The sequence below is a fragment of the Rattus norvegicus genome, chromosome 12 (assembly GCF_036323735.1).
Source record: "Rattus norvegicus strain BN/NHsdMcwi chromosome 12, GRCr8, whole genome shotgun sequence".
Lineage (NCBI taxonomy): Eukaryota > Metazoa > Chordata > Mammalia > Rodentia > Muridae > Rattus > Rattus norvegicus.
This window is the reverse complement of record NC_086030.1, coordinates 52,156,262-52,183,454: the sequence shown is the minus strand read 5'-3', so window position 1 is coordinate 52,183,454 and position 27,193 is coordinate 52,156,262. Positions and strand designations below refer to the sequence as shown.

Here is a 27,193-nt window from a genome sequence, read left to right as displayed (position 1 = left end):
GAGTTTTTTTTTTTTAGTACTTTTGGTTATATTTTATTTGATTAAACAAAAGTGACATTTATAAAAATACTATACAACTGATCTGTCCTCCTCCCACTTGTCATCTTCACGTCTTATGCATGTATCCTAGGTGTATGTTTTACCCCCCTTTTAGGTCAGCAACTCTTTTTTTTTTTTAAAGATTTATTTATTTATTATATATAAGTACACTGTAGCTGTCTTCAGACACACCAGAAGAGGGCATGGGTTCCCTTCACAGATGGGTGTGAACCACCATGTGGTTGCTGGGAATTGAACTCAGGACCTCTGGAAGAGCAGTCAGTGCTCTTAACCGCAGAGCCATCTCTCCAGCTTAGCAAGTCTTCTTTTAAACCAGAATTTAGGCAAATAAGAACATTGACTCATTTGGGACCTTCTTTAAAAAAGTTTTTATAGCTAGGCATGGTGGCACATGCCTTGAATTCCAGCACTCAGGAAGCTGAGGCAACCAGATCTCTTGAGTTCTAGGGCAGTCTGGTCTATACAGTGAGTTCCTGGACAGCCAGCGCTACACAGTGAGATCCTGTCTGAAAAACAAGAAAAGTGGCTTTGTTTCTTCTGCTATTGGTAGACAATAGGAATGTGAGGATCTTCTGTCTTCACGTTAAATGATTGTGACTGTTGGGACTTGTCCTTTGTCTTATAGATGGGGAGCTTGACTTGAACCTCCAGTTATCAGTTGCAGACCAGCGTGGAATTGCCCAAACCTCAAGTGAGGATGTCAAAGATGCCTCTGTGAAACCAGACAAGATGGAGGAGACACTAACCTGTATCATCTGTCAAGACCTTCTGCATGACTGTGTGAGGTGTGCTGCTTCACTTCATATCCTAGGGTGGCTTCAGCAGTACCAGCTCCCTTGACAAGTGTGAAGAAGTGGCCATAAATAAAACAGACTTTGAGCTTCTTTGCCCTGAAATCTGTTCAGGTTTCCATTTTACTTGTGTCAACAAGGAGAAACTATGAGATGTGATCAATCTTGGTTTTGACTGACAACAGGACATGAATAACCCTGCAATAACAGAGCAAACCTGATCTTTCCTCTGTAGGGGAATCATGTGAAGTATACTGGGTTTTAAACATTTCCTGGGTAAAGACATAATACTTAACAATAGAATGAAGTTCCCAGGATTCTCTTTGGGAGAAACTTCCCTTGGTTTTTGTTTGGAAACTCAGGGGGTAGATCCTACCCAACTTTTAGTACTCAAATACTTGGTACTTGATCTATGATTTATTCTCCCTGAAAATAGGCATATAGCTCTGATTTTTTTTAATTACTATTTTTTATTTTGTATCTTCTAACACTGAGCTTTAAGTATTTTTAGGCTAGATGGCACCGTTCTCCACAATTGGCCCATGGTTGGGAATCTAGCTTGCATTCCTGTTTGGGTCAGCCTGCAGCTGTCAGATCTTGGAAGATTTTGTCAGAAAATGTGTTCTTTATTCCTTCGTATTCTGCCAGTTTGCAGCCTTGTATGCACACATTTTGTGCGGCTTGCTACTCTGGTTGGATGGAGCGTTCATCTCTGTGCCCTACCTGCCGATGTCCAGTGGAGCGGATTTGCAAAAACCACATCCTGAACAACCTTGTGGAAGCATACCTTCTCCAGCACCCAGGTCAGCGCCAGTAACTTTTCTCTGCTAGGGACCTGGGGGCTGACGCTCTGCCCTGAGCCATCTAGAACATCTCTCTAGTCCTGTCCTGTAGTAAGAAGTATTAAAAACCTGGTGCAGGGGGGTTGGGGATTTGGCTCAGTGGTAGAGTGCTTGCCTAGGAAGTGCAAGGCCCTGGGTTCGGTCCCCAGCTCCGAAAAAAAAAAAAAAAAAAAAGAACAAAAACCTGGTGCAGGGCTTCTTCCCCACCTTAGACCATTTATGTTCCCGGACGAAGGATACACACAGCCTTTATATTTTAATAAGCGTTATGTAGCATAACATCTAGGCCGCTGCCTACCCTCCATGCTGTTAGAATCTACTTTTCTATCGATGACCCCAAGTTATCACTTACTATTTACTGTGTTCCATCTGGGCTGCTGTTAACTCTAATTGGCCAGCCCTCTGGGCCCTGTTCTCTTGGCCTTAGCCCAGGCAGCGCTCTATCTCCCTCCTGTATGTTGTTCTTCATGCATGGTGGCTTCTTTTTGCTTTTCCTCCTCATGGTCCTCTCTCTCCCAAGTTCGTGAAACTTCAACCCTACCTATGTCTCTTCTGCCCAGCTATTGGCTGTCGGCATCTTTATTCACCAATCAGAATTAACTTGGTCCTAGGGGCTAAGTACAGACGCTAAATCTGAGGGTCCAGCACATAACATTACAATAGACAGTGGTAAAAGGCGAACCCTCAATGCTGTCCCTTGCCAGTGACTGTTGCTATGCCCTTTATGTCTAGATAAGAGTCGCAGTGAAGAAGATGTGAGAAGTATGGATGCAAGGAATAAAATCACTCAAGATATGCTGCAACCCAAAGTCAGGAGGTCTTTCTCTGATGAAGAGGGGAGTTCAGAGGACCTGCTAGAGCTGTCTGATGTTGATAGTGAATCCTCAGACATCAGGTTAGATCTGTGCCTGGGATGAGAAGTCCATTAGCACTGTACTTAACTGTACTGTGGGGTGTACAGCTATAGGACTTCAGTCAGTCAGTTTCCTTAATGCTTTTAGCTTATTTCTCAAACTGGAGTATGACCAGAACTGAATGGACTCAGAGCAGCAATGAATAAGTTAAAAACCACAGGTAGCCTTGATGAACTTTTTAATTAACTAATTTTGAGACAAGGTCTCTTTATGTACCCTTTGCTATCTTAGAACTCACTGTCTAGACCAGTCTGGCGTTGATCTCACAGGGATCCACCTTCCACAGCCTCGTGAGTGCTGGGATTAAAGGCCTGTGCCACCACTCCTAGCTTAGTCTCTCTCTGTATGTAGCCCTGGCTGCCCTGGACTTATTTATGTAGACCAAGCTGTCCTTAACTCATAGAGATGTGCCTACGTCTGCCCCTGAGCAGTGAAGTTAAAGGCATGCACCACCATTGCAAGACTCTTCAGTGGGTTGTGAACTCCCCAACAATACCCTTCATTTCTTAGGCTCTTCATCATGAGTCCTGATTCACTGGCAAAGCAGAAAAGTCATATGTATTGTTTTACTCCCATAAGCACATGTAATTCTTTTTTTAAAAATTTATTTATTTTATGTATATGAGTACACTGTAGCTGTCCTCAGACACACCAGAAGAGGACATCAGATCCCATTACAGATGGCTGTGAGCTGCCATGTCGTTGCTGGAAATTGAACTCATGACCTCTGGAAGAGCAGCCAGTGCTCTTAACCACTGAGCCATTTCTGTAGCTCATCACATGTAATTTTTATAGTTAGGGATTGGGAGTCCTTGGCTGTAAATGATAGTGTTATAATTTCTTAGAGTAGTATCACAGGAGAAGCATAATACCCAGGCTGAGAGGAGATGGCTCTTTGAGACCTAATTTTACTTGGTGACACATTGGTTTCAGGTCTTCATTTTGGGCCAAGGCCCTGAATGATTTTTTTTTTTTTTTTACAAATAAATAGAAAATTACCTTGTCTGGCTTAGAGTGAGTTCAAAGCTAGCCTGAAAAGCTTAGACTCTTGTCTCAAAACAAAACTATTTTAGAAGGTCTAGAACTGTAGTTGCGTGATAGAGTGATTGCCTAGCATGTGAGAATGTTCGGGTCAATCTGGCATACTAAGTTGGGTGTAGCCACTGACACCTTTAATCCTAGCTCACTAAGACCCTCTTGCCTCAGTCTTGACAGTGCTGGGATTGCATCTGTGCTCTGATTCCAACAAGAACACACATGAATTGAGAGAATCAGCAGTACTTGCCGTGTAGTTTTCTCTCATGAGCCTGGGTTTCCTTGGCCTTGGAGTCTGAGTCTGTGTGCACTGAGTAGGGACTAAGTGGCCCAGGGTAGAGTGTGCTGAACATGGGGTGTGAGGGATTGAGCAGGAACGTGGCTGAGCTCAGAGCAGCTGTCGTGTGGTAGGTGCTGTCCTCACTTTCAGACTCCTGTTCCAGGTAGTTATGGGTAGTGTCATCCCTGTGGTAGGAGCTGGGCAGAAAAGTAGGGTTCACTGCCATCCTCACACGTGCTGAAGTGGTGCTGCAGATGAGCCGAGGTAGAGCAGAGGCCTTGAAGGATAGAATCCCAACAAGTGGAGCTGGGGTAGGTGATGATGCAATGATGATGTCTGTGTGTCTGCCTGGAGCCTGTTCCTTTGTAACTGCATCTGTGCTGCTTCTCCTCACAGTCAGCCATACATTGTATGCAGACAGTGTCCTGAATACAGAAGGCAAGCAGTGCAGTCTCTTCCTTGCCCAGTCCCAGAGAGTGAGCTGGGAGCCACACAGGCCCTTGGTGGGGAAGCACCTTCAACATCTGCCAGCTTGACAACAGGTAAGACAGTGGAGTCTAACCGTGAGCTCTTCCTTCCACTGTGTTATGGCTTGTGATTTTTGTTCTATTTTTTTTTTTTTTTTTTGGTTCTTTTTTTCGGAGCTGGGGACCGAACCCAGGGCCTTGCGCTTCCTAGGCAAGCGCTCTACCACTGAGCTAAATCCCCAGCCCTTGTTCTATTTTTCTATGGCGTGATTCCTCTATGATATCTTTCCTGCCCTCTCTTCCTTTGCGTCAGCTATCTTCTTGCCCCTCATAGCTTCTTGCTTGGCATAACCAGTATTGGTAAGAAATCACGGGAGCCGGGTAGAGATAGGATCTCTGTACATTTGAGGCTTCCCTGGTTTTCATATTGAACTCTAGGATATCTAAGCCGAAACAGAGAGACCTTTCTGTCTCAGAAAGAGAGAGACAGAGAGAGGAGAGAGAGAATTAATGAATTAGGTGAACATCTGTTTATTTGAGTCTCCCCTTTTGGACATATCTAATAATTGACAGTTCTGGTTTTAACTTTGGTCTTTCTCCAGCCTACTGCTTCAGGGAGTTTGCTTAGTGGTTTTTTCCAAAGCCAAAATGATCATTCTGTATCTGTTACCCAAATTAAGAGACTGGCTTCTCCCTAGCAGTATGCCAAATTCCCATCGGCTGCCTTGCATGTCTATAGAGCTGTCCATCATTTGTGTATTTCCAACAGATCGGCACCTAGATGCTCTGAGAAAAGCAGAAGACAGGCCAAGACATAGAGCTCTTCCCAAGAGAGGGCATGCCGAGCATTTATTTGTAAGGCATTGGGTTTTACTCCAACTTAAAAGAAAAACAGAAAAGATGAGGAGAAGGGGAAAGAGAGCTGCTTACTTGCATGTAGCATGCTGTTCTTAGCTCCAAGGGTTGACCTCGCTGCAGGTAGCATTCCAGTGCTCTCTGCCTGGGGCTGACCACTCTAGTTCTAGTTCTGCCTGTTCTTAGTACAGTCAACACCGTGATCATCGCCAAACTGAAGATAGCCTTAGAAGCCCCGGCCCTTTAGCTGCCATTTAGCCTGAGTGTGTTAGGCGGCCACTAACCTAGGATTGTAGTTAGGAGGCACATTCTAAGGGTTGCCCAGGACAGCCTTTTGATTTGCTTTTTTGAAACAGGGTCTTAATTTGTAACTCAGGCTAGCCTTGAATTTGATCTTCTGCTTCAGCCTTCCAATAGCTAGCATTATAGGTGTATTCACATTGCCTGACTTGAACTACCTTAGTCCATTTACTTTTTTTTATTTTTAATTTTATTTGTATATGTGTGTGTATGCATGCATGCATTATGTATTTTTGGTGCTGTCGATTAAGCTGGGGATTCTCAAATGCTAGACAAATACTGAGCTATAACCAGCCTGAATTCCTGTGTTTCAAATACCAGACTATCATTTGGCCACTTAGGAAGTAGTTTGCATTCCTGCTGGGTTCTGGCACTCCTCCTGTCTTTCACTTGATACCTAGACATGCTCTGACCTAAGTATGTCTGCTTCAGCAGCCCCGGGTTATACATGCCCTCTTCAGGGAAGCCATGCCATATGCACCTGCTGCTTCCAGCCTATGCCGGACCGGAGAGCTGAGCATGAGCAGGATTCCCGCATCGCCCCTCAACAGTGTGAGTATGTCAGTCTTCCTGGGGTGCCGCCTGCCCAGGAGGACATTCTTGTGTATCCTCCATGGCTTGGTTTTCTTTTTTTTTTTTTTTTATAGTTTTTTTTAAGGATTTATTTATCTATTTATTTATTTATTATATAAGTACACTGTAGCTTCAGATCTCATTACAGATGGTTGTGAGCCACCATGTGGTTGCTGGGATTTGAACTCAGGACCTCTGGAAGAGCAGTCAGTGCTCTTAACCACTGAGCCATCTCTCCAGCCCTCATGGCTTGATTTTCAAATGAAATCGACTTTATGTAAGCTATGAAAGATGTTTTTTTTCCATCTGTATATAATCATAATCATTTGATCCCACTTGAGCATGTTCCCTACCAGTTAATAACACTGCCCTGTAGAGACCACATTTCCATATGTGTATGGTTCTCCTTCTGGGTTCTGAATCTATATCCATTCTCTTATCAGTACTATAGCCGTTATATAATATGTTATTTATAAATCTAATAGGTGAAATATCTGGTTTTTAATTTATATTTCTTACCATTAAAAGAGGTCTTTGGATAGAGACATAGCTGAGTGGTAGAAGAGTTGTTGGGATGTACAAGCTCCTGGGTTTCATTTGCGCATTTCAAAACTGACTCAGAAGCACTCATGGAGCTATTCATTTATACAATGGCTGCTTGAATTTACCTTTGCTTGAAATGCTTGTTTATATCTGTTTCCTTTTTAAAATACTTATCAACTTGAGAGTTCCTTGAATATTCTTGCTGTTAAATGAAGAAAGACATAAACTCATGTGGCCACATCAACAAGTTCCTACCGTACCTGAGCCACTCTTCTGGATGTGAAGGGCACAATGTCTGATACAGCGTAAGCTCTCCACTTCAGTGATGTAGTGCGTTCTGTGCTCAGAGACTGCTTCTGGGGAGAGTGTTCTCCTAGCCTGGATTTAATTCAGCACAGAAGAAGAAACAGTTTCTCAGAAGGGGTCTGCATGTGGGAATAGGTAGTTCACAAGTCCCAGGCCTACCAGTGTGACTTCTAGGCATGTCGAGAAGAATCCCTGGAAGAGTCCTGAAAATACTTCACTTTATATCCGAGAAATACAGAACAGCAAGTGGCAGCTGAGGTTATGTTCTCAAAATTTTGCAAAGAGGGCAGTCTTTGCTAGTTTAGTAGATATTGCTTTTATAGATACAGGTATTTACAAAATGATTACTCCCTTTAAAAGATTTACTTACTCAGTCCTGTAAGAATTTCAGCTAGCTGGGGCTGGAGAGATGGTTCAGCAGTTAAGGGCACTGACTGCTCTTCCAGAGGTCCTGAGTTCAAATCCCAGCAACCACATGGTGGCTCACAACCATCTGTAATGGGATCCGATGCCCTCTTCTGGTGTGTCTGAAGATAGCTACAGTATATACATAAATATACAGTATATTCATATACATAAATAAATAAATCTTTAAAAAATTTCAGCTAGGGTTCGTTCAGTAACATACTCAATGAAATTGCATTGTAGAGAATATTAAATATTTTTTTTTCTTTTCTTTTTTTTTTCGGAGCTGGGGACTGAACCCAGGGCCTTGCGCTTGCTAGGCAAGCGCTCTACCACTGAGCTAAATCATCAACCCCTGAGAATATTAAATATTAAAAACCTTTTCTACAAAGGCAAGCACAATGACAATGTAAAAGCAATATTTATGGTCTGTAGAAAAGTTCTTTGCAGACATGAATGTGCGGTTCCTTCAAGTGTATCACATACTCAGATCTAGGAGACGATGAACTAGGGCTTTTTGGGGCTAGGGTCACAGACCAAGCTGTCTTTAAGATCACTGAATTATCATAATTCTGTCACCTTTTATTTCGGATGTCACTTTGGCATGTTGTCTCTGCTCTCTAGTTCCATGAAGACACCTCAGAAATACTGTTTTCAAAGAGTCGAGCTCTTGAGTCTGGTGCTAAGTGTCCTCAAGGTATGAGAGCAGCCTCAGTTCTAGGTTTCAGTTGACCAACTGTCCTCTATCCTCAGGTGCAGTGTGCCTGCAGCCCTTCTGCCACCTGTACTGGGGCTGCACGCGAACTGGCTGCTTTGGCTGCTTGGCCCCATTCTGTGGTAACGTCAACTCTTCAGCCCTTAGTTGCTTTGACATTTCTGTGTCCTCTTAGTGAATATGGGACAGGTGGCGTTGAATGGTGTTCAGAGAAAAGAGGCTTCTATGAGCCATCAAGTGATTATCTACCCTTTTCTGCTATACTGCAGACAGTTCTCACTTAGAAAGACTCAACCCACATTGCTTCAAAAGCAAGCGATATCAGAATAAGAAAAATAATGGTTTTCCTATACAGGAGAAATTGCTTATTCACATAAAAACACTACTGCTATAATCCCAGCCCTCCAGAGGCTTAGAGGAGGATTAAAAACTCAAAGATAACAGGTGTGTGGTGTTGCATAATTTAATCCTTACACTCAGAGAGGCAGAGCCAGATGGATCTGTGGAAGTTCCAGGCCAGCGAAGTCTAATAAGAGTTCCACACCAGGTCTATACAGTGAGATCCTGCCTCAAAGAAAAAAGAGTTCAAGTTTAGTCTACAGAGGAAGCACACCCTGTTTCAGTACTGAGATGGGGATCAGTTTTACCTGTTCTCTATTTAAAGTTGCATTTTAGTTTGAGTAGATGGTGCTCTCTCTCTCTCTCTCTCTCTGTGTGTGTGTGTGTGTGTGTGTTGTGTGTGTGTGTTGTGTGTGTGTGTTGTGTGTGTGTGTTGTGTGTGTGTGTGTTGTGTGTGTGTGTGTGTACAGAGAGAGGACAAAGGTCAGCATTGAGTGTTCGCTATTGATTCCTGCCTTATTTTTAGAGAATTACTCATTTATTTTGTATGTGCACACACATGCCATGACACATATGTAGTCAGAGGAGTTTGTGGGAGTCAGGCCTCTCTTCTCACCACATGCATCTCAGAGATTGAACTCAGGTTGTCAGATTTAGAGGCAAATGCTTTTACCGGTTGAGACATCTCCTTAGCTCTCCACTTTAAAATTTCTATTTTTTTGTTTGTTTTTGTCAGTGATAATGTCTTTTAACTTTTGTTGATTTTAAATGATGTTATATCATCCTTAAAAAACAATATTCTTCCTTCCTCTGGCAGAGCTCAACCTGGGGGACAAGTGTTTGGATGGAGTGCTGAACAATAACAATTATGAGTCGGATATCCTGAAGGTATTGCCTCCATACTTCTGGGGATCAGTGAAAACCGTGAAGCTTTCCTATAACCTTTGTGGTTTCGTTAGGATACACACTTTCCTCTTTAGCATTAGCCTGCCAATGTATACTGTCAAAAACACTGTATTTTCTGACCAGTACAATCAGGTAGTTCCATGGTTCTAATAGGTCAAGTTTTCCATGTGTTCCAAAATGAATTTACTGTCTGTTCATCATGCTGTCAGACCATAGGAACTGGTTGATACATCTTACAGAGAGGCTTTCTAAATTCTGGCTTGCTCTGGTGCCTTTCTCTGAATATTTTCTTCTGTGTTTGAGGACGCTAGCTCAGGTCTTAGAATTGTAACATGTTCAGTTCTGCACCTTCTGCCCTTGCGTTGAGAACTTTGCTTCCCTTTGAGTCCTCTCATTGATTTGAACACATCACCAGACATAGTTAGCTAAGCACCACTACACCCAACTTTTGTGTACATTAAAACACCTTTTAGTAACAGCCTGGACAGTGTCAGGGAAAACAAAGGCCTAGCATTCAGCTATACTTGTCATCCTGGGTGAGGAGAGTGGAGGGCAAGGATACAAAAATACTCAGAGGGCTGGAGAGATGGCTCAGAGGTTAAGAGCACTGGCTGCTCTTCTAAAGGTCCTGAGTTCAATTCCTTGCAACCACATGGTGGCTCACAACCATCTGTGATGAGATCTGATGCCCTCTTCTGGTGTGTCTGAAGGCAGCTACTTCTACACAAATAAATAGATCTTTAAAAAAAAAATACTGAGATAAAAAGCAGAAATTCTCTTTGGAGTGTGCTCCTGAAACCTGTAGCTTCTATTCAAGGAGATTTAGCTTCTACCGGAAGTCATCCGTAGCTTATCTAGGCCAGGCAGGATCTAAGCAGACATTGGAGATTGTCCCTTTTCAAGGGCATATGTCTGCCTTTCCAGAAAATAAGGGGAGGGGTTCTGGTATGTTGTTTACTAAAAGCAGATGTTGGCAATTTAATGATTTGATTTGAACTATGTTAGAAGCAGCACTGTGACTAACAGTCTGTTTTCTTATTTCTCTGTCCCTTTTAATAGTATTTAATGTTAAAGCTTGCTGTTTTCCTTCTCCCCTTGAGTGTCTTATCTGTCCTTGTGCTTTGAAAGCCTTTATGGAATTTTTTGAGAGAATCATGAGCCTTTTAGTTTAAGTATCCCCTTATTAGTTGAGTGATTCATCTAAACTAGAATTCCTTTTCACCCCTTTTCCCTCCACAGAATTACCTGACAACCAGGGGTCTGACATGGAAAAATATGTTGACAGAGAGTCTCCTGGCTCTACAGCGGGGTGTATTTATACTGTCTGGTAAGCAATGTTTAGCTAGTCCTGCCCTCCAGAATGCGCATGAATTTTTAAGGGTGTCTTAGTTTCATATAAAGTGGTAAGATCTTGGCAGTATTACCTATCTGTTTTACTACAGATTTGTCTTTGACTCTGACCCTTCCTAAGAAGATAGAGGAAGGTCTAGATACTTTATATTTATGTTTTGATTTGACAGAGCCCCACAGTGTAGACTAGGCTTTCTCTGAACTCCTGATGCTGCTGTCTTCCTCGTTAGTGCTGGGATGACAGATGTGAGCTGTCATACCTGTCAAAACACTTTTTAAAAAAAGCGATTTATTTATTTTATGCATATGAGTACACTGTTGCTATCTTCAGACACACCAGAAGAGGGCATCATTGGATTCCATTATAGATGGTTGTGAGTTACCATGTGGTTTCTGGGAATTGAACTCAGGACCTCTGGAGGAGAAGTCAGTGCTCTTAACCACTGAGCCATCTCTCCAGTCCCTGCCTAATCACTTTTGATGTTTTAAAAACTTGGCTTTTTAAGAACTTGGTGCACTTGAAACCTGTATATCATGTTCCAGCACCTCCTCTTCCTACTAGGGCAAGAAGGGAGCGTGGGCTTAGTGTGACTAAGGGAGCGTGGCTAAGCCTCCACAACTTTGTCACCAACTTGTCAGCACTCAGTTGGCAAATAAAGTCAGCATTCTGCTTTCTCCCAGAGGAATGCATAGTGTGGAGGCTATAGAAATTGTAACAGTTTTTTTCCTCTAAGACTTAAATGTTTTATTAAGAGAAAGTGAGCAATTTGCTTAAGATCCCTTGAGTTATTTCTTTCTGGTGATCATGTTCTGGTGTGTCTTGTCTGTTGTTGCAGCAATTTCTACAAACATCTTTGATTTCTTGATTGTCGTATTGTAATAGGAGAAGCTTATACAGAAATATGAGTGACTTCCTGTTCTCCCAGTACACTCAGATGAGTCCCAGCACCTCTTATTGGTGCACAGCCACCTGTCAGTCCTGCAGGGGATTGGCACCCTGCACTGGCCTCCATGGGTATACACTCTAGCACAACTATAAAATAAATAAGGAAAGAAAGAGAAGGAAGGGAGGAAGGAACGGGGAGAGAGAGAGAGAGAGAGAGAGAGAGCGCGCGTGAGCGTGTGCGCATGTGCAAGCGCTCAGTGCTGGAGAGATGGCCCAGTGGTTAAGAACAACAACTGCTCGGGGCTGGGGATTTAGCTCAGTGGTAGAGCGCTTACCTAGGAAGCGCAAGGCCCTGGGTTCGGTCCCCAGCTCCGAAAAAAAGAATCAAAAAAAAAAAAAAAAAAAAAAGAACAACAACTGCTCTTCCAGAGGTCCTGAGTTCAATTCCCATTCCCAGCAACCACATGGTGGCTCACAACCATCTGTAATGAGATCTGATGCCCTCTTCTGGTGTGTCTGAAGACAGCTACAGTGTCCTCATATAAATGAAAGAAAGGGGGGAGGGGAAAAAGAAAAGGCTGGATATACACATATAATCCCAGCACTCAAGATGCAGAGGCAGGAAGATCTCTGTGAGTTTGAGGCCAGATGGCCAGCCTAGTCTACACAGCTAGGGCTTTGCAGACAGACCCTGTCTCAAAAAAACCAAGAAAGGAAATACAAGTAACTTTTCGGAAGAACATAGGATAAAGTAAAATTCACTTGAAATCCCACAGCTGATCACTGGCCGAGTGACCTGGGGTAGTACTCATGTACACACTGCTTACCTAGCATTTGTGATGGCCTGGGTTTTGTCCCCAGCATTGGAAATCATAAACAAAGAATAAAACCAATATGGAAATAGTGTTTTCATGTATATCCATCCAAGCTTTTCCAAAAGGTCCTCATTTGCAGGTTACATTGTAGATGGTGCCCTAGTATTGAAGATCCTGTTTGCCCAGCATCTATCACACACTCCTTTCTGCCAAAAAACTCCAGGCAGTGTTTTTGAGGTAGTGGGAACTCGTCAGGGTTCTGAACTAAATTCCCAGCCTTACCTTGTTTTTTTATTATTTCATAGAGTTTTCGGAGGGGACAGGCTTAGGGAAATGGTTATGTCCCTGACAAGGCTCAGACTTGCTGTATAACCAGGACTGACCTCGGACTTCTAATGTCACCTCCCAAATGCTGGCAGAAGCCAGCCTATACTACTATCCCAGTTTCATATAGTGTTAAGGATCAAGCCCGGGGCTTTGAGCAGGCATTCTACCAACTAAGCTACATGGGCAGCTCCCCACTGAGCTTTCATCTCATAACATGGTTAGCTACTTCATTAAATGATATTTCTGGTTCTCCACTACATCGATGCCATAGCTGTTGAGAATGCAGTGCTATATGCCTAGAAGTTTTCATTTTAGAATAAGTGGCAGGATTTTTTTTTTTTGACTGTGGTTTGCACAGCTGAGTCTTTGCCACGTGAACACACAATCTTCCCAAGGTTGAGCAGGTTCCCCTTCGTGCCCGAGGCAGCTCTTGCCCCTGGGCTTCGCATTTGGCATTTAGTTGTGAGTATGAGAGAAGCTGACAGTGACTTATTCTTTGAAAGCCTTTGTGTGACTGTTAGCAGAACTGAAGGCCTTTTTGTACCTACAGATGCTTATTTATGGTCCTGGGCTCTACGTGTGCGCTCTGGTGTGTGTGTGTGGGGGTCTTTGGCAGCACTGACTGTCTTTGTTAAAGTGTGCAGTACTGCCCTTGTGTTGTAGAGATGCTCTTACTGTAGCATTACAACTTCCCAGTTTATGTTTTTTATATTTCCATTTCAAATTTTAAATTGTAGGTAGTCAAATTTACCACTCATTTCTTATATGTGATTTTTATTCTGAACACATGTAGGTTTAGCATTCCAAATTTGAAAATGCCTTCAACACTTTAACCGATAGAGTGCCAGAGATATGACAGCACAAGAAAAACTCGATCTATCCCAGACCTGTGGTGAAATCACCTTCAGGCAGTGTGTGAGATGTGTAGAAAATGTAAATGATTCTGTGGTGAGAATTGGGTCCTCCATTCTCATTACGTCACACAAATCTCCAGGGATGGTGCCACACACCCTTAATTTCAGTACTGGGGAAACAGAGGCAGGTAGATCTGAGTTCCATATCAGCCTGGTCTTATCTCAAAAAACATGTAGGGAAACTGGAGAGATAACCCAGCAGTTAAGAGTACTGGCTGCGGGGTTGGGGATTTAGCTCAGTGGTAGAGCACTTGCCTAGCAAGCACAAGGCCCTGGGTTTGGTCCCCAGCTCTGAAAAAAAGAAAAAAGAAAAAAAAAGAAAAAAAAAAAAAAAGAGTACTGGCTGCTCTTACGAAGGATCCAGTTTGATTCCCCAATCTCACATAATGGGTTACAGCTATCCATAACTGCATTTCCATGGAATTGGAGGCTTTCTGACTTCTGCAAGTACTAACAACACATGTGGTATCCATACAGGCAAAGCACTGGGACTCATTATTTTAATCCTTGGGAGCATATACACAGATATCTCCCCATCTGGAAAATCAGTCTAAACCAGAGCACCTCTGACCTTCATGTTTCAGATAAGGAATAATTTACCATACTAAATACCTCTTACACATGTGATGCACAGACATTCATGTATATAAACACTGATAAAATAAAAATAAATCTTAAAAAAAAATCCAGTCAAATTGGTATTTAGATTGATTTTGGGATTATTTTCCAAATGTCTAACCCATTTTGTTAGTGTGAAGTGTGTCTATTTTGGTGTTAGAAAATGGCATTGCTTGATAAATGGCTGTGTCCCCAGATTACAGAATCACTGGAAACACCGTGCTGTGTTACTGCTGTGGTCTGCGTAGCTTCCGAGAGCTGACCTATCAGTATCGTCAGAACATTCCTGCTTCAGAGTTGCCAGGTAAGGCACCCACAGACCATTTCTGTCTGTATTGGTGTCTCCTCAGTTCTAACAGGCACTTACTATGACATTATACTCCATACTTAGCAGAAGTTGTAGGCAGAAGACAGGCACACAGGTTGCATTTGCTTTTCAGGCTTGATCAAGACACATACAGACATTATAGACATCACTAGAGCAATATCATTTCCTTTACGTGATTTTCAGATAGATGTGTTTTTCTTGTCTGACAATCTTGGCAGTCTATGAATACTGATCATAAGGAGAGATAAGATGTAAGCTAGCATGAGAGCTTAGTAAAGGTCTTGCTGTGCTGGTGTGAAGACCTGAGTTCAGTCCTCATGTTTTATATATATATATAAAAAAAGGGGGGGGGGGTTGGGGATTTAGCTCAGTGGTAGAGCGCTTGCCTAGCAAGCGGAAGGCCCTGGGTTCGGTCCCCAGCTCCGAAAAAAAAAAAAAAGAAAAAAAAAAAAAAAGGTTATGTGGATATTACACATTACAGAGGTCCCAGGTTCAGTTCCCAGAACCTACATGGCAACTTATCTGGCACCTTTTCTGGCCTCCATGATGACCAAGCACCTATACTTACATGCAGGCAAAATATTAGTACACGTAAAATAAATAAAACTGTTTTAAAAGCAAAGAAGAAGGCTGGCCGGTGGTAGCACACACCCTTAATCCTAGTACTTGGGAGGGATAGGCAGGTGGACCTCTGAGTTCAAGGCTAGCCTGGTCTATATGGCCAGTTCACAGAAGTAGCAGTAGCTGCCAGAAGCCAGGTGTAGCATCTCATGCTTATAATTCCAGAACTAGGGAGGCACAAACAAGCAGATCCCTAGTTTGGCCAGGTAGCTTAGCCTAATTGGCATGTCCGAAGCTAGTGAAAGACCTTGTCTCAAAACAAACAAACAAACAAACAAAAACCCAAGGTAGATGATGCCCAACATTGACTTGTACACATACATTTGTACCCACACACTTGCACCTTGAACATACATGAACACACACAGAGTGACAAGAACGCTTTGTGCTCAGACAGTTTCCTTGTATGTCCAGTTAAATTTATTTAGCTACATGAAAAGTATATGATACATCTAATGTGGACATGTACTTCTCTTTTCCAGTGACCGTAACATCCCGTCCTGATTGCTACTGGGGCCGCAACTGTCGCACTCAGGTGAAGGCTCACCATGCAATGTGAGTGAGGCTGGGGAACATTGGGGAGACAACAGTAATATAAATTATATGCTAAAAAATGCTCGAATTTGGGGACTTTAGGTGTACTTCCGTAGTAAAGCACAAACTTCTGGCTTCAGTTCTCAGAATCCTACTCCTTCCCCCAAATACACTTATGTATGCTAATTTAATCCCTATACTTCTATAAAATCATGCAGTATGCAAAGTAGTGTTTTCAAATAGAAATTGTGCTCTTGTTACTGTGTTTCCTAAACAGCTTCTCTGCAAGTGTCCTCCTCTGTCTTTTATCTTTGTCTTCATAGATGAGTCACATTATGCCTTGTCTGACAGCTTCCAGAGCTGACAGGCAGAGTCTAGTGCTGGCTCTCTCTGGGCCAGCAGCTGTGGTCTAGTCATGTCTCCCAAGTTACTGGCCCAATTTGTGTGATGGAGTAACACCTGGGTTTTTCTTCCTATCGTATGTATGGAGGTTATGCAGTAACTTAACCACTCCTGTCTTATGGTTTCACTGCTATGAACAGACGCTATGACCAAGACAACATTTAATTGGAGCTGACTTACAGGTTCAGAGGTTTAGTCCATTATCATCAAAACAGTAGCATAGCAGCATCCAGGCAAGCAGGATGCAGGGAGAGCTGAAAGTTCTACATCTTCATCTGAAGGCTGCTATGAGAAGACTCACTTCTAGGGAGATAGGATGAGAGCCTAAAGCCCACACCGACAGTGACACACCTCCTCTAACAAGGCCACACCTCCTAATAGTGCCACTCCCTGAGCATATTCAAACCACCACAACCCCCATTGTGGTGTCTTCAAGTGCTGTTCAAAGCAACATCTGCATTGCCTTATGGAGTCAGAGTCAGTGCACAGCACTAGTCTTTTTGCTCCTGTTTTTAAAGCAACTAATGCCATGGTTCTCTGCCAGTCAGTCCATTGGCCAGTTCTTAATTTTTGGTTCAGATTAAGGCACTGGAGCTGTTGCCCACAGTATAAGAGAGAAGAATAGAGATGACTTGTTGGTTTGTTTGTGTTTTTGTTTGTTTGTTTGTTTTTTGGTTGGTTGGTTTTTTTGGGAGGGGAGGTATTATTGTTTTGTTTTTTGATTTTTGAGACAGGGTTGCTCTGTATAGCCCTGGCTGTCATGGACTCACTTTGTAGACTAGGCTGGCCTTGAACTCACAGAGATTTGCCTACCTCTATCTCCGAGTGCTGGGATTAAAGTCATACATCACCACATCCAGTCCTAGAAATGAGTTCTTAATGGGTAGTTTTGTGGCATAAAACCTTGCATTGTGCTTCAGCATGAACAGCAGACACATCTGTTTCAAGAAAGGAAATTTTAGGTTGTAGATGTAGCTTAGCATTTAAGAGTGCATGTTAGATTCTGGCAGTGGAGGCACACACCTTTAATCCCAGCACACAGGTGGCAGAGGTGGATCTCTGTGAATTCAAGTCCAGCCTGGTCTACAAAGAAAATTCTAGAACAGCCATGGCTGCACAGAGAAACTGTCCTGAAAAACAAAAATACAAGCAAGCAAGCAAGCAAACAAACAAACAAACAAAAAAAGAGTGCATGCTGCTCTTGCAGGGAATCTGAGTTCAGTTTCCAGCATTCATTCTGGGCATTAGTAACCACCTATTCCTCTTTTGTCAGAGGATTAGACATTGATAGCCTCCTTAAGAACCCACATGCCTCCAAACAGACACACACAACTAAAAGTAATAAAAATAAATTTGGCGGGGGGGGGGGGGGGGCATTTGATCACCTGTTCACCTTTGTTCACGGTCGTATGGATGTGGGTAGCAAAGACAATGCCACTTTCTGCAAGGATCTCCAATGTTGCCCTGGTCTATGGAGAGGGGGAAGTGGCCCCTGTTTCCATAGGGTTTGTCTCCACCTTGCTGGCTGAAGTGCAGGCACAGGCACACACTAAGGAGGCACTGCTCTTATTCTATGATAAATTATCATAGTGTTTTTATTTTTATTTTAAAAAGAGAAAAGGAAAAAAATACTTAGTGGAGCTAGAGAGATGCCCCAGCGGTTAAAAGCACTTGCTGTTCTTCCAGACAATTTAGTTTGGCTCCCGGCACCCATGTCAACATCAACCATCTATAATTCCAGCTCCAAGGGATTTGATTCCCTCTTCTGGCCACCATGGTCACCTCTACACACATGGCATATAGATGCATATAAATACACATATATTTGAAATAAAAAAATGAAACCTTTTTTTGAGGATAAAAATTGTTGAGTGGGCTCACATGATTCACACATGTTCTTATGTGGCAATTACAGTGTGCAATTTCACAATTTGAATTTGATGTTTTTTTTTTCTCTCTGCAGGAAATTCAATCACATCTGTGAGCAAACAAGGTTCAAGAACTAAATATTGGAGGAGACACATGAAACAGTTACAGAGCACAGGAGGCAATGATACTATGGTTTTTTTTTTTAAATACCATGTACATTTTTACGGTTTTCCCTAAGCAGCACTGAGGTTTCTGGTCAGACTCTCTGGTGTGGCGAGCTTTATCTTCAGTCACACACACACACACACACACACACACTCTACATGCCCCACTAACCTGGGAGGCCTACTGGCCACACTGGCCTTCTAGTCAGTGTGAGAGGATGAGCAGACTGAGATCCCCCCTCCCACTAGACAGCTCTCCCTTCCTGTGTGGTGGGGCAGTGACAGTGCAGGTTTGCAGGTTTGCAGGTTTGTACTTCTGTGTCTTTTCTACCTTGTACCTTGACTACAGTTAAATGGGAAAGTTTGTGGGAAAAGCTGTCAGATATGTTAGAAACATTCTCCGGAAGGAAAGGAAGCATACGTTTACAGCCTCCAGGGATGTATAGGATATTCTTCTGTCTGAAAAGACACAGCCTTTTGTATATTTTTTATTTTAATAAGTTTGGTGGTGCTTATCTTCTAATAAGATTTAAATATTAAAAACTGTAGCACAAATACTATAATTTATAATTTACAAATTGACTAAAATTAGGAATAGCCTGACATTTGGAAGAATGAGCATATGTTTTTGTTTATTTAAAAACTTATCAAATGTCCAAAACTGCTAATCCTGGGGAGGATGTCTTGAGTATCCAGGTCCTTGACACAGGGCTGGCCAATGCCTCTTGTCCAGCAGGCCAAGCCCTTAGCCCTCCAGTCCCTGAGAGCAACTCCCTGCTGAAGCTCCAGATGGCTCCAGACTGACAGGGCCTTGCTTCTCCAGCCCTGATCTGGTACATTATTAGGTTTGCCATGTCATCTGGAATAATACTTGAAATTTTGTTCTTAGTTTTTTTTAAACTTTTTATCTTTTATTGAAATCACCTGTTATATTTGTTTGCAAACTGGTAACTTTTTGCTTCTCAGGAATACAATTTTCAACTGTTGTCTTGCTCTTGATATAGACTGAGAGGCAGTACTCTGTGTTTGTGGGAGATGGTTCTCTTTTTTTAATTCTAATAAATGAGCTGTGTTTGTTTCTCTTCTTGTGTTGTTTTCGTATGTGAGGGTCCACATGGTCCGTGCTAATGCACACGAGCACCACTAACTCTTCACTACACTAATCGTTCACTATTCTTAGTGTTTACTTTATTGCCTGCTAGTCAATCTGGTAGCTTCACCAGCAGATAATGTCAACAGGTAAGCAAACGGGATGTTTGAGTTCAAATCCTGAGCGTCTCTAAGCATGACACCAGACATCTTTATTTTCAGACCTGGGCAGTGTTGAATGTGTTATCTGCACCTTGAGCTCTGTGCTTGGTATTTAATCCCTGGCCCCTGTACTCAGGTCTACAGGATCCTATTCCAAAGGGAAGCGCCTGGGGCATCAGCACCAGGACATCCAGATCCTTGGGAATCACTTAATCCTCAGTTCTTTAAGAGAGCATAATGTCTGAGAGTCACTTCAGAGGGGCTGCAGGGACTCCACATGGCAGAGAGAATAATGTCTACATGTCAGGCTGTACATGTCTCTGCATAAGAGAGCTCTGGGCATTGGTGAGCATTGCTGGGCAAAATTTGAGTGAGCTGCTTATCAAGGCAGGTTTGTGGGACTCAGGCAGTGTCTTTATTTTTTTTTTTTTTTTTTTCGGAGCTGGGGACCGAACCCAGGGCCTTGCGCTTCCTAGGTAAGCGCTCTACCACTGAGCTAAATCCCCAGCCCCAGGCAGTGTCTTTATGATCATCTGAACTTCATTTCTCTAGATTCTGTAGTAGTTCCTTCTCTTGTTGGTATGTGAAAGAAGGAAGGGCTTATTTTGGTTCTTAGTTTGAAAGTATAGTCCATCCATTGTAGTGGGGAAGGTATGTTGATGGACACGTGAGACAGCTTGTCACATTGAATCTGCAGTCAGGAAGCAGAGAGAAATGAACAATGGCACTCAGCTTTCTTTTTGCATTCCGTTCATGTTGAGGACCCAGCCCATGGGATGGTGCAGGCTACACTCAGGGTTGTCCTCCTCAGTTAAATCTTTCTGAAAACAACCTCACAGACACACCCAGAGTTGTGATTCCTAGGTGACCTCAAATCCAGTCAGGTTGATAATAACATTGAACCGCTCCACCCCAAAAACCAATAATCTGGAGTTGTCTTGCTGGCTGTTATCACCTATAGGGTATGACTTTTCTCTGTAGCTCTTGAGCCTAGCCTTGTGAACATACCCAGAGTGGGGCCTGCAGATGTCCACTGAGCCCCTACTTCCGTGTGCAGGAAGGGGCACTCCATATTCCTCCAAATTTGTGGTTAGCTTGGCCTACATCTCTGCCTTGCCAGCTGTTGTATCTTTCTTTTTGCTATCAGAAGGAACCCTTCCTGCCCTGTAGGGTTCCAAGCTCAAGCCAGAAAAGGGTGGTAGGGGTGCTAAAGGAACCAGGCTGACCCCAGTACAACCTCACTGGGTCAGACTCCCAATTACAACTGAGAAAACTGGCTTAAAACAAAGGAGACCCTACTTCCAATTACAAAAAGCTGATTAAATCTTCAGGCTTACTCATCTTGATTACTTTATATTGTAGGTTAAGGTGTAGTGGGGAAGGTCAGACCAGGACTCCAGCAGGCTTTCCTACCCTGGAACTGGTGTTTGCCTTAAAGACACAGCTAACCCAGAGGTGTAGCTGGGAGTTCAAAGTGGGTTTCTGCCAATTGAGGGGACCCTGGTGACAGCTTACCCTGCATTGGTCTGGCAGCCTAAGAAAGAGCGATAGAGAGCCAGGATGGCCTTACATAGCTACAGTGAGGACCAGGTAACAGACCTAGAAACTTGCCACCAGAAGCTCAGAAGTAGGAAACTGAAACTTAATGAAAAAAGAACTCATAAGTCCAGTGTGGATCTAACTTTGTACGATGGAGGAACCCAGGCATTGTCCCTGAGTGTTCTCCGGCTTTGCCTTTTCTATGCCTCCCTTCAGGTTTTGTATGCACACCTTTGTTAATGTTTATACACTGTCAGGGCTGTATAAATGGGCTGGGCTTCTCCTCAAGAAATGAGAACAGAGGCCCATAAAGTAGGAGAGGCCAGTCTTACAGACTCACCAGATATAGTAGCCACATGAAGTAAGTTCGGTGATCTATAACAGGACTGCCTCCAGAGTACTAGTACCATTAAACAGACAGTTTAAACATCATATAACATAAAGCACCCATAACATATTAAAACCAAAGGGAAAAAACACTTGGACTTAAAATACTTCCTAGTCTACTATAACCACGGGTCTTTTCACCAGCACTCAAGTTCCCCAAAATAACAACTAAGACTGAGTTATAGTTGAATAAATGCTTAGGCCAAAAGCTTGGGCCTATTCCCCAACTAGCCCATAATCCAATAATCCATTTGTTCTATTCCAAGCCCCGCCACATGGCTTGTTCTCTCTCCTCAGGGTTCACAAGACAGTGGTCAAGAGTTCCAGGCAAATCTCTCCCAAGTCTCAGACTCTATTCCAGAATCCTCTTTCTATACAGGAACTCCCACCTCCCTATTTCCTGCCTAAGCTCATAGGCTAACAACCTTTTATTGACAGGTGAAGCTTCCATACATTGCACAAAAGATTCCTTCCACAGTCTATTACTCTCTGAGAGTAACAGACCCTGATGGAGTTGATGCTGTCTGGGCTCCCTGGACTATGTGATATTCTTGTGCTGGTGACTGGATAGTGTGTTACTTGTCTTTCTGACATCTCAAATTTTCTTAAAACTCTAGACGCTATAACACCACCCACACATACCATGAAAGTCTGCCTTCATGATCTTCAGCATCTCAGAAAATATGACCTGTGACTCGGGTCAAAACCCAGGCATTGTCCTTCATCTCTCTGGAAAAGCAACTGCATTATACATGACAAAAGATAGGCCTGTTCCCACCAGAGGCCAGAGTCTGTGCCTGGGCCAGTACTTACCTCTGATTGCTGTAGCTGTTGCCATCTCTGAAAGTTCTGCCTTCCCCTTGCCACAGACCCTATGTGGCTATTCCCTAGCCTCACACCGACCTCCAATCCCTGTGCTACTCATATTTAACACTCTCCTAGATCTTCTCATGCTCACTACCTGCTTAGGCAAGTTTAGTTCATAGCTTACTTCCTCACGGGAACCTGGGAGCACTTTGGACTTCTTAAGCACCTTTCCGCAGTTATGTTTTGTTTAGGAACTGGCTCAGATTGATGAGAGGTTTCTAAACCTTTTTAAAATTATTACAGTACATGTTGATGATATGTGTAAATATATGTGGTGAGTGTATCACGGTGCACGTGTTGAGATTAGAGGACAACTTGTGGAGTTGGTTCACTCCTTCCACCTTTTTATGAGCTTTAGGTTGCCAGTCTTATGCTGCAAGCTTTGAGGTGGGGAGGTTGATAGACATGTTCAAGGCCCAGCAGTCTCTAGCTCTGAAAAACAACTGTATACTTAGCATTTTTCCCATGTAGCTGTGGCATCAGTTTAATTAGTATATTGTTTGTTGAAAGAACTTCTTCTCTCTTCCTATCTCTTCACATACTAGAGGCCAAACCCGAGGGTTCTGAGCTACATTGCAGACATTTTTTTTTTTACTTTTTAAGACAAGTCCCGGGCTGGAGTGATGGATGGCCCAGTGGTTAATAGCACTAACTGCTCTCTTCCAGAGGTTCTGAGTTCAATTCCCAGCAACCACATGGTGGCTCACAACCATCTGTAACGGGATCTTGGTACCTTCTTCTGGTGTGTCTGAAGACAGCAACAGCGTAGTTAAATAACTAAACTAAATAACTCTTTAAAAAAAAAAAGACAAGTCCCACTCTATAGTCCGGTCCTCTGCCTCAGACTTCCTCGTGCTTGTAATGCAGTCGCGTGGCACAGCGTCCGGCGGTGAATAACACTGGCATAACACACGCTAGATTTCCCAGCACTTGCGAACAAGTTGCCTGTACAGTGGTGGAGGCGGTGTCTGGAGGGCGTGGCCACGTGGATCATCATACCCTCCAGTCAGAAGGCCGCGAGGGGCCGGATCCTGGCGAGTCCTGGTTACGTCACTGCCGCCGGAAGCACTTTTTTCGGGGGGGAGGGGAGTCTGAGTTGGTCCTTTAGGCTGGAAGTTGTTTCTCTGAAGGGAAGGCACGCAAAATTTTAGGGCCAGTTTCTGAAGGATACCTCAGTTCTGTTCGAAGATCCGTACCAACCCTAATTCGATAGTGGCTACTGGTCGCAGAGGACTGCTTGTCTTCCGGAACGAAGACATCGCATACAGTTTGTTTCCGGGCGGTTGCCCGAGACTGGTGCCCTGTTGCGCCCCGCCCCTTGCACGGCCACGTCCTACCGGAGCCGCAGGGTTGGGCCGCTACGGGTGAGGGTTGTGGGGCCGGTCGAGGAGTGGGGTGAGGAGGGTCGGGAACCCTGTGGTAGAGGACTGTGGAGGGACTGCTGGGGCAACCCTGACCGCGTCAGGAGAGGCGTACACGGGCAAGGCGGATGCGGAGTCCGGGGAGGGTCGCGCAGACTTTGGGTCAGCGGCGGTCAGCTCAAATCAGCTTTTCCTTTTACTCTGTGGGGCTGGAAGCCTGCCTCGCAGCTGGTGTCAGAACAGGGTTGTGAATGCAGAGGCTTCCTCTGCACCTCACGGGATGCGGTCGGCCCTGAGAGCGTGTGCTACTGTTGCTTGGTTGGGTCAGCGTGTTTGAAGTCTGCTCCTTTTGCAGTTGATGACGAACGTGACAGGGTGGCAAGTGGTTCAGTGCGTGGGGAACGTATTGTTTTGACTCTGGTGCTCAGAGGTGTCTCACGGTGCTGATGAACATGGTCAGTGGAGTCAGTGACCGGAGAGAGCTAGGCGAACAGCTTATCACCTTCCCACGGGCGACGGCTGAATGTTTATAGAAAGAGAGGCCCTGTTTGTAAAAGGTACCAGGATACAGTAGTGTTGTGGTCTCTGTTTTCATCACTTTATGGTGGAGGTATACGAACAACTCAAAACAGTTGAGAGGATTAGCTTTGTGCGGCCTGCGAAAGAGTACTATTGAGTCAAGGCAGTCCTCCATGACAAGAAGCGTCTGTACAAAATTATTGAGAGGAATGTCTCAAAAAGAGTGAACAAGTATAGAGACCCTATGGAGACTCAGTTGTACTTCTGGATGCATGACATAGCCAGATAATAAAAGGCGCAGCATGTGAGGGGTACGGACATAAGTAGGAACCCCTTTAAGCTGATCTCCAGTTTAGGCTAAGAGGTTTGTATTTTGTTGTCAGTAGGACATTGTAAACCATTTACAGGTGCCTCCTGACTTTTATTTTTATAATCCTTTAATGACTCAGACACAGTGTGCCCTGAATAGAAAGAAAAGGAAAAAGCTGGATATGGTGACACATGTCTGTAACAGCTCTTGGGAGGTCAAGACAGGAAGACCACCAGCTTGAGGCTCAGGCTACGTAGGGAGATTCTGTCTAAAAACCCAAAAGCAGATTGAAAGACTTCTCAGTGGTTAAATGTTATAGAGTCTGATAACCTGAGTTCCCTGGAAGTCCCGTGGTGGAAGGAAAGAACTCACCCTTCAGTTGTCCTCTAATCTCCACACACCTGTGCATATGAACACAGACAACGATTTGGAAAATCTTGTTTTCTCCCTACTCCTCAGAAAAGAAAAGAAACAGAAGAAATGAAAGTTACTCAGATTTAAAAGTAGCTGCGTTTTGGCCAATTGCTTTAAATAGTGTTATTTTCTCAAGGAGAATATATAATTACAATTGGCTTTTACTATTAATGTTTAATAGCTGTTGAAATGAGAAATAATTAAACTTGTTTAGCAAAGGCATAACAGATCCTATATCTTACTGCATCAATCCTAGCAAAAAAATTTGTATTCATTTTTTTTCTGTTTTTATTGATGAGGAAATAAGCTAATCGTGACTCAGAAATCTACCTAACAAGATCTTACAGCCAAATGGAAAAACAGGATTTAAGGCAAACATGTTTTGCCTCAAAAGCTATCACTTATGTCCTTGTTGTACCTGAGGCTGTCCTTTGGTTTTTACCAAAACCAAATGGTATTTGCTGTTGTTCAGTAGTGCAGCGTCAACCAGACATCTTCAGGAAGTCCTGTTTTATCTTTGCCTGTGCCTCATGTCTAGTTGATGATAACCACAGTAATGGGGTAGCAATTGTTTGTGGATCACGTTTATGGACTTTTGGGAAAGCTGGAAACCTGTTGCACCTGAGATGGTAGTCTCTCAGTGTGAATCTGGGCAAACTGCTGAAGTGAGGTATATCTTGGGAATTTCTCAGTGATATCTTTGTTTTGCCATCTAGAAATAGGAATGCAGATGGTTAGAAATGAAACTATAAACTGAGTGAAGTAGTACATGACTATAAGCCTACAATTCAGTACATGACTGTAAGCCTAGCATTCAGTACATGACTGTAAGTCTAGCATTCAGAAGGTGGAAGCAGGAGAATCTCCATGAGTTGGAGACTGTCCTGGGCCATATATTGAGCCTATGTCTTAAAAAAAAAAAAAAAAAAAAACCAAACCCAAAACAAACAAATTGAGCTGGCTGAGATGGCACAGTCAGTAAAGTGCTTGCTGTACAAGCATGAGGACTTGATTTTGATCCTTTGCCAAAGCCTATGAAGCTAAAGAAAGCTAGGCACGGCAGTGTACACTTGTAACCCCCACACTGGGGACGTGGCAACAGTCAGAATTCTGGGCCTTACTGGCCAGCCAGCCTGTTCCTAGTGATGAATTCCAGGTCAGTGAGAGATAGTGTCTCAAAAAAAAACAAGATGAATGTCACCTCAAGATTTGCAAATACATATGCACAAAAAGAGCCAAATTGACCAAACAAAAGAAAAAGATAATTATAATGAAAATAATCCTTTCGTTCAAAAAAAAATCACAAATGTAGTGTATATTACCCACAGTAGGGTGTGTGTGTGTGTGTGTGTGTGTGTGTGTGTGTGTGTGTGTCTGTCCGTCTGTCCGTCTGTCTGTCTTCCCGTCTCCCCACCAGCACCCCGCTGTCTCATCTTCCTTGGTGTCTAGAGATTTGCCCTTGTCAGCAGTCTGAGATAATGAGACCCTGTATGACTGATTCATGCCTACCCAAATTCAAAGAAGACTGAGGTTAGACAGTAAATGCCAGATGACTACCCTTCAGGCAGGACTGCTGTCAGAAGCCTAACTCCTAGCACAGTGCAGAAATTCATCTGTAGATCCACGTCAGGAGGAGCTAGCTGACTATGAGCCATCTGAGAGAATTAACCAGAGTCAGCTATAGCTGGGGGTCCTCTGTTCTGGAGGACTGTATCATTCCATGCATCTCTGAAAAGAGGAGGGACTGCTTAGGAACCAGATGTCTTGCTCAGCACAAACTCAGAGTAACAGGAATTAAGAGGCGAATATGTGATGGTCTCCAGCTGTGACAGCCTGATTCATTTGTCATCAAATTTAAATCAATGGAACTTGAATGTTCTTGACTAATATTTATCTATTAGCAGTCTAAGTCATAGGCATTGCCCTGCCTCTAAGGCACATTATCTCTGGGACTCTTTGGCTGCACTCCTTTTGTGTTTACCGTATACTAGACCTGTATGGCATTGGCTAAGTTGATAGACTAAGCTGACTTTATTATTGGTGAGTTCCTTCATTCATAGGTAGTCGTCAGTCACAGAAGACAGATGGAGTCAGAGGCTGTGTGTCTGTAGTGACAGCTGTCAGTGTGCTAGCCCTCGTTTTGAGTCAGCATCACACATCTCTCAGGCTTCTTACCTGCAATTTCTCTGTGACTTTTTTTTTTTTTTTTTTTTTTTTTGGAGCCAGGGTCTCAACTTTGTGGCCCAGGCTGGCTTGTAACTCACTATGTAGACCATATTAACTTCGAACTCTGAGATCCACCTAACTCTGCCTCCTGAGTGCTAGAATTAAAAGCATGTGCTACCACACCCAGCTTCAGTGTGATTTATAAGATCAGGAAGTAGGT

The 27,193-nt window shown here is 43.4% G+C and overlaps 2 protein-coding genes and 1 long non-coding RNA gene across 11 annotated transcripts in view; 2 read left to right on the top strand and 1 right to left on the bottom strand.

Moving 5' to 3' along the window:
- The window catches only part of Chfr (checkpoint with forkhead and ring finger domains), a 33,647-nt gene extending 14,406 nt beyond the window's left edge, over positions 1-19,241 (top strand). Inside the window, exons 8-18 of one of the 3 annotated variants that reach the window (XM_006249535.5) lie at positions 686-845; positions 1,500-1,654; positions 2,426-2,588; positions 4,319-4,464; positions 5,977-6,096; positions 8,125-8,208; positions 9,243-9,313; positions 10,571-10,658; positions 14,438-14,545; positions 15,673-15,745; positions 18,090-19,241. In XM_006249535.5, coding sequence (XP_006249597.1) covers positions 686-845; positions 1,500-1,654; positions 2,426-2,588; positions 4,319-4,464; positions 5,977-6,096; positions 8,125-8,208; positions 9,243-9,313; positions 10,571-10,658; positions 14,438-14,545; positions 15,673-15,745; positions 18,090-18,132 — 1,211 coding nt within the window. In that variant the 3' untranslated portion in view covers positions 18,133-19,241. The remainder of the gene's footprint in view (positions 1-685; positions 846-1,499; positions 1,655-2,425; positions 2,589-4,318; positions 4,465-5,976; positions 6,097-8,124; positions 8,209-9,242; positions 9,314-10,570; positions 10,659-14,437; positions 14,546-15,672; positions 15,746-18,089) is intronic. The other 2 variants (NM_001009258.1, XM_006249536.5) reach the window with 2 other exon arrangements.
- Positions 4-22,285, bottom strand: LOC134481217 (uncharacterized). Its single transcript, XR_010056627.1, has 2 exons — positions 22,150-22,285; positions 4-8,650 (listed from the first exon to the last, which is right to left on the bottom strand). It is a non-coding gene; the product is annotated as an uncharacterized LOC134481217 (long non-coding RNA).
- Positions 22,286-23,143: 858 nt separating this feature from the next.
- Golga3 (golgin A3) overlaps positions 23,144-27,193 on the top strand; it is a 48,183-nt gene continuing 44,133 nt past the window's right edge. For 3 of the 7 annotated variants that reach the window (XM_063271404.1, XM_006249563.5, XM_063271405.1), the window contains exon 1: positions 23,144-23,567. The gene's annotated coding sequence lies outside the window, so the exon portion shown is untranslated. Of the gene's footprint in view, positions 24,122-27,193 lie in introns of all 7 variants that reach the window. The other 4 variants (NM_001107847.1, XM_039089528.2, XM_063271406.1 and 1 more) reach the window with 4 other exon arrangements.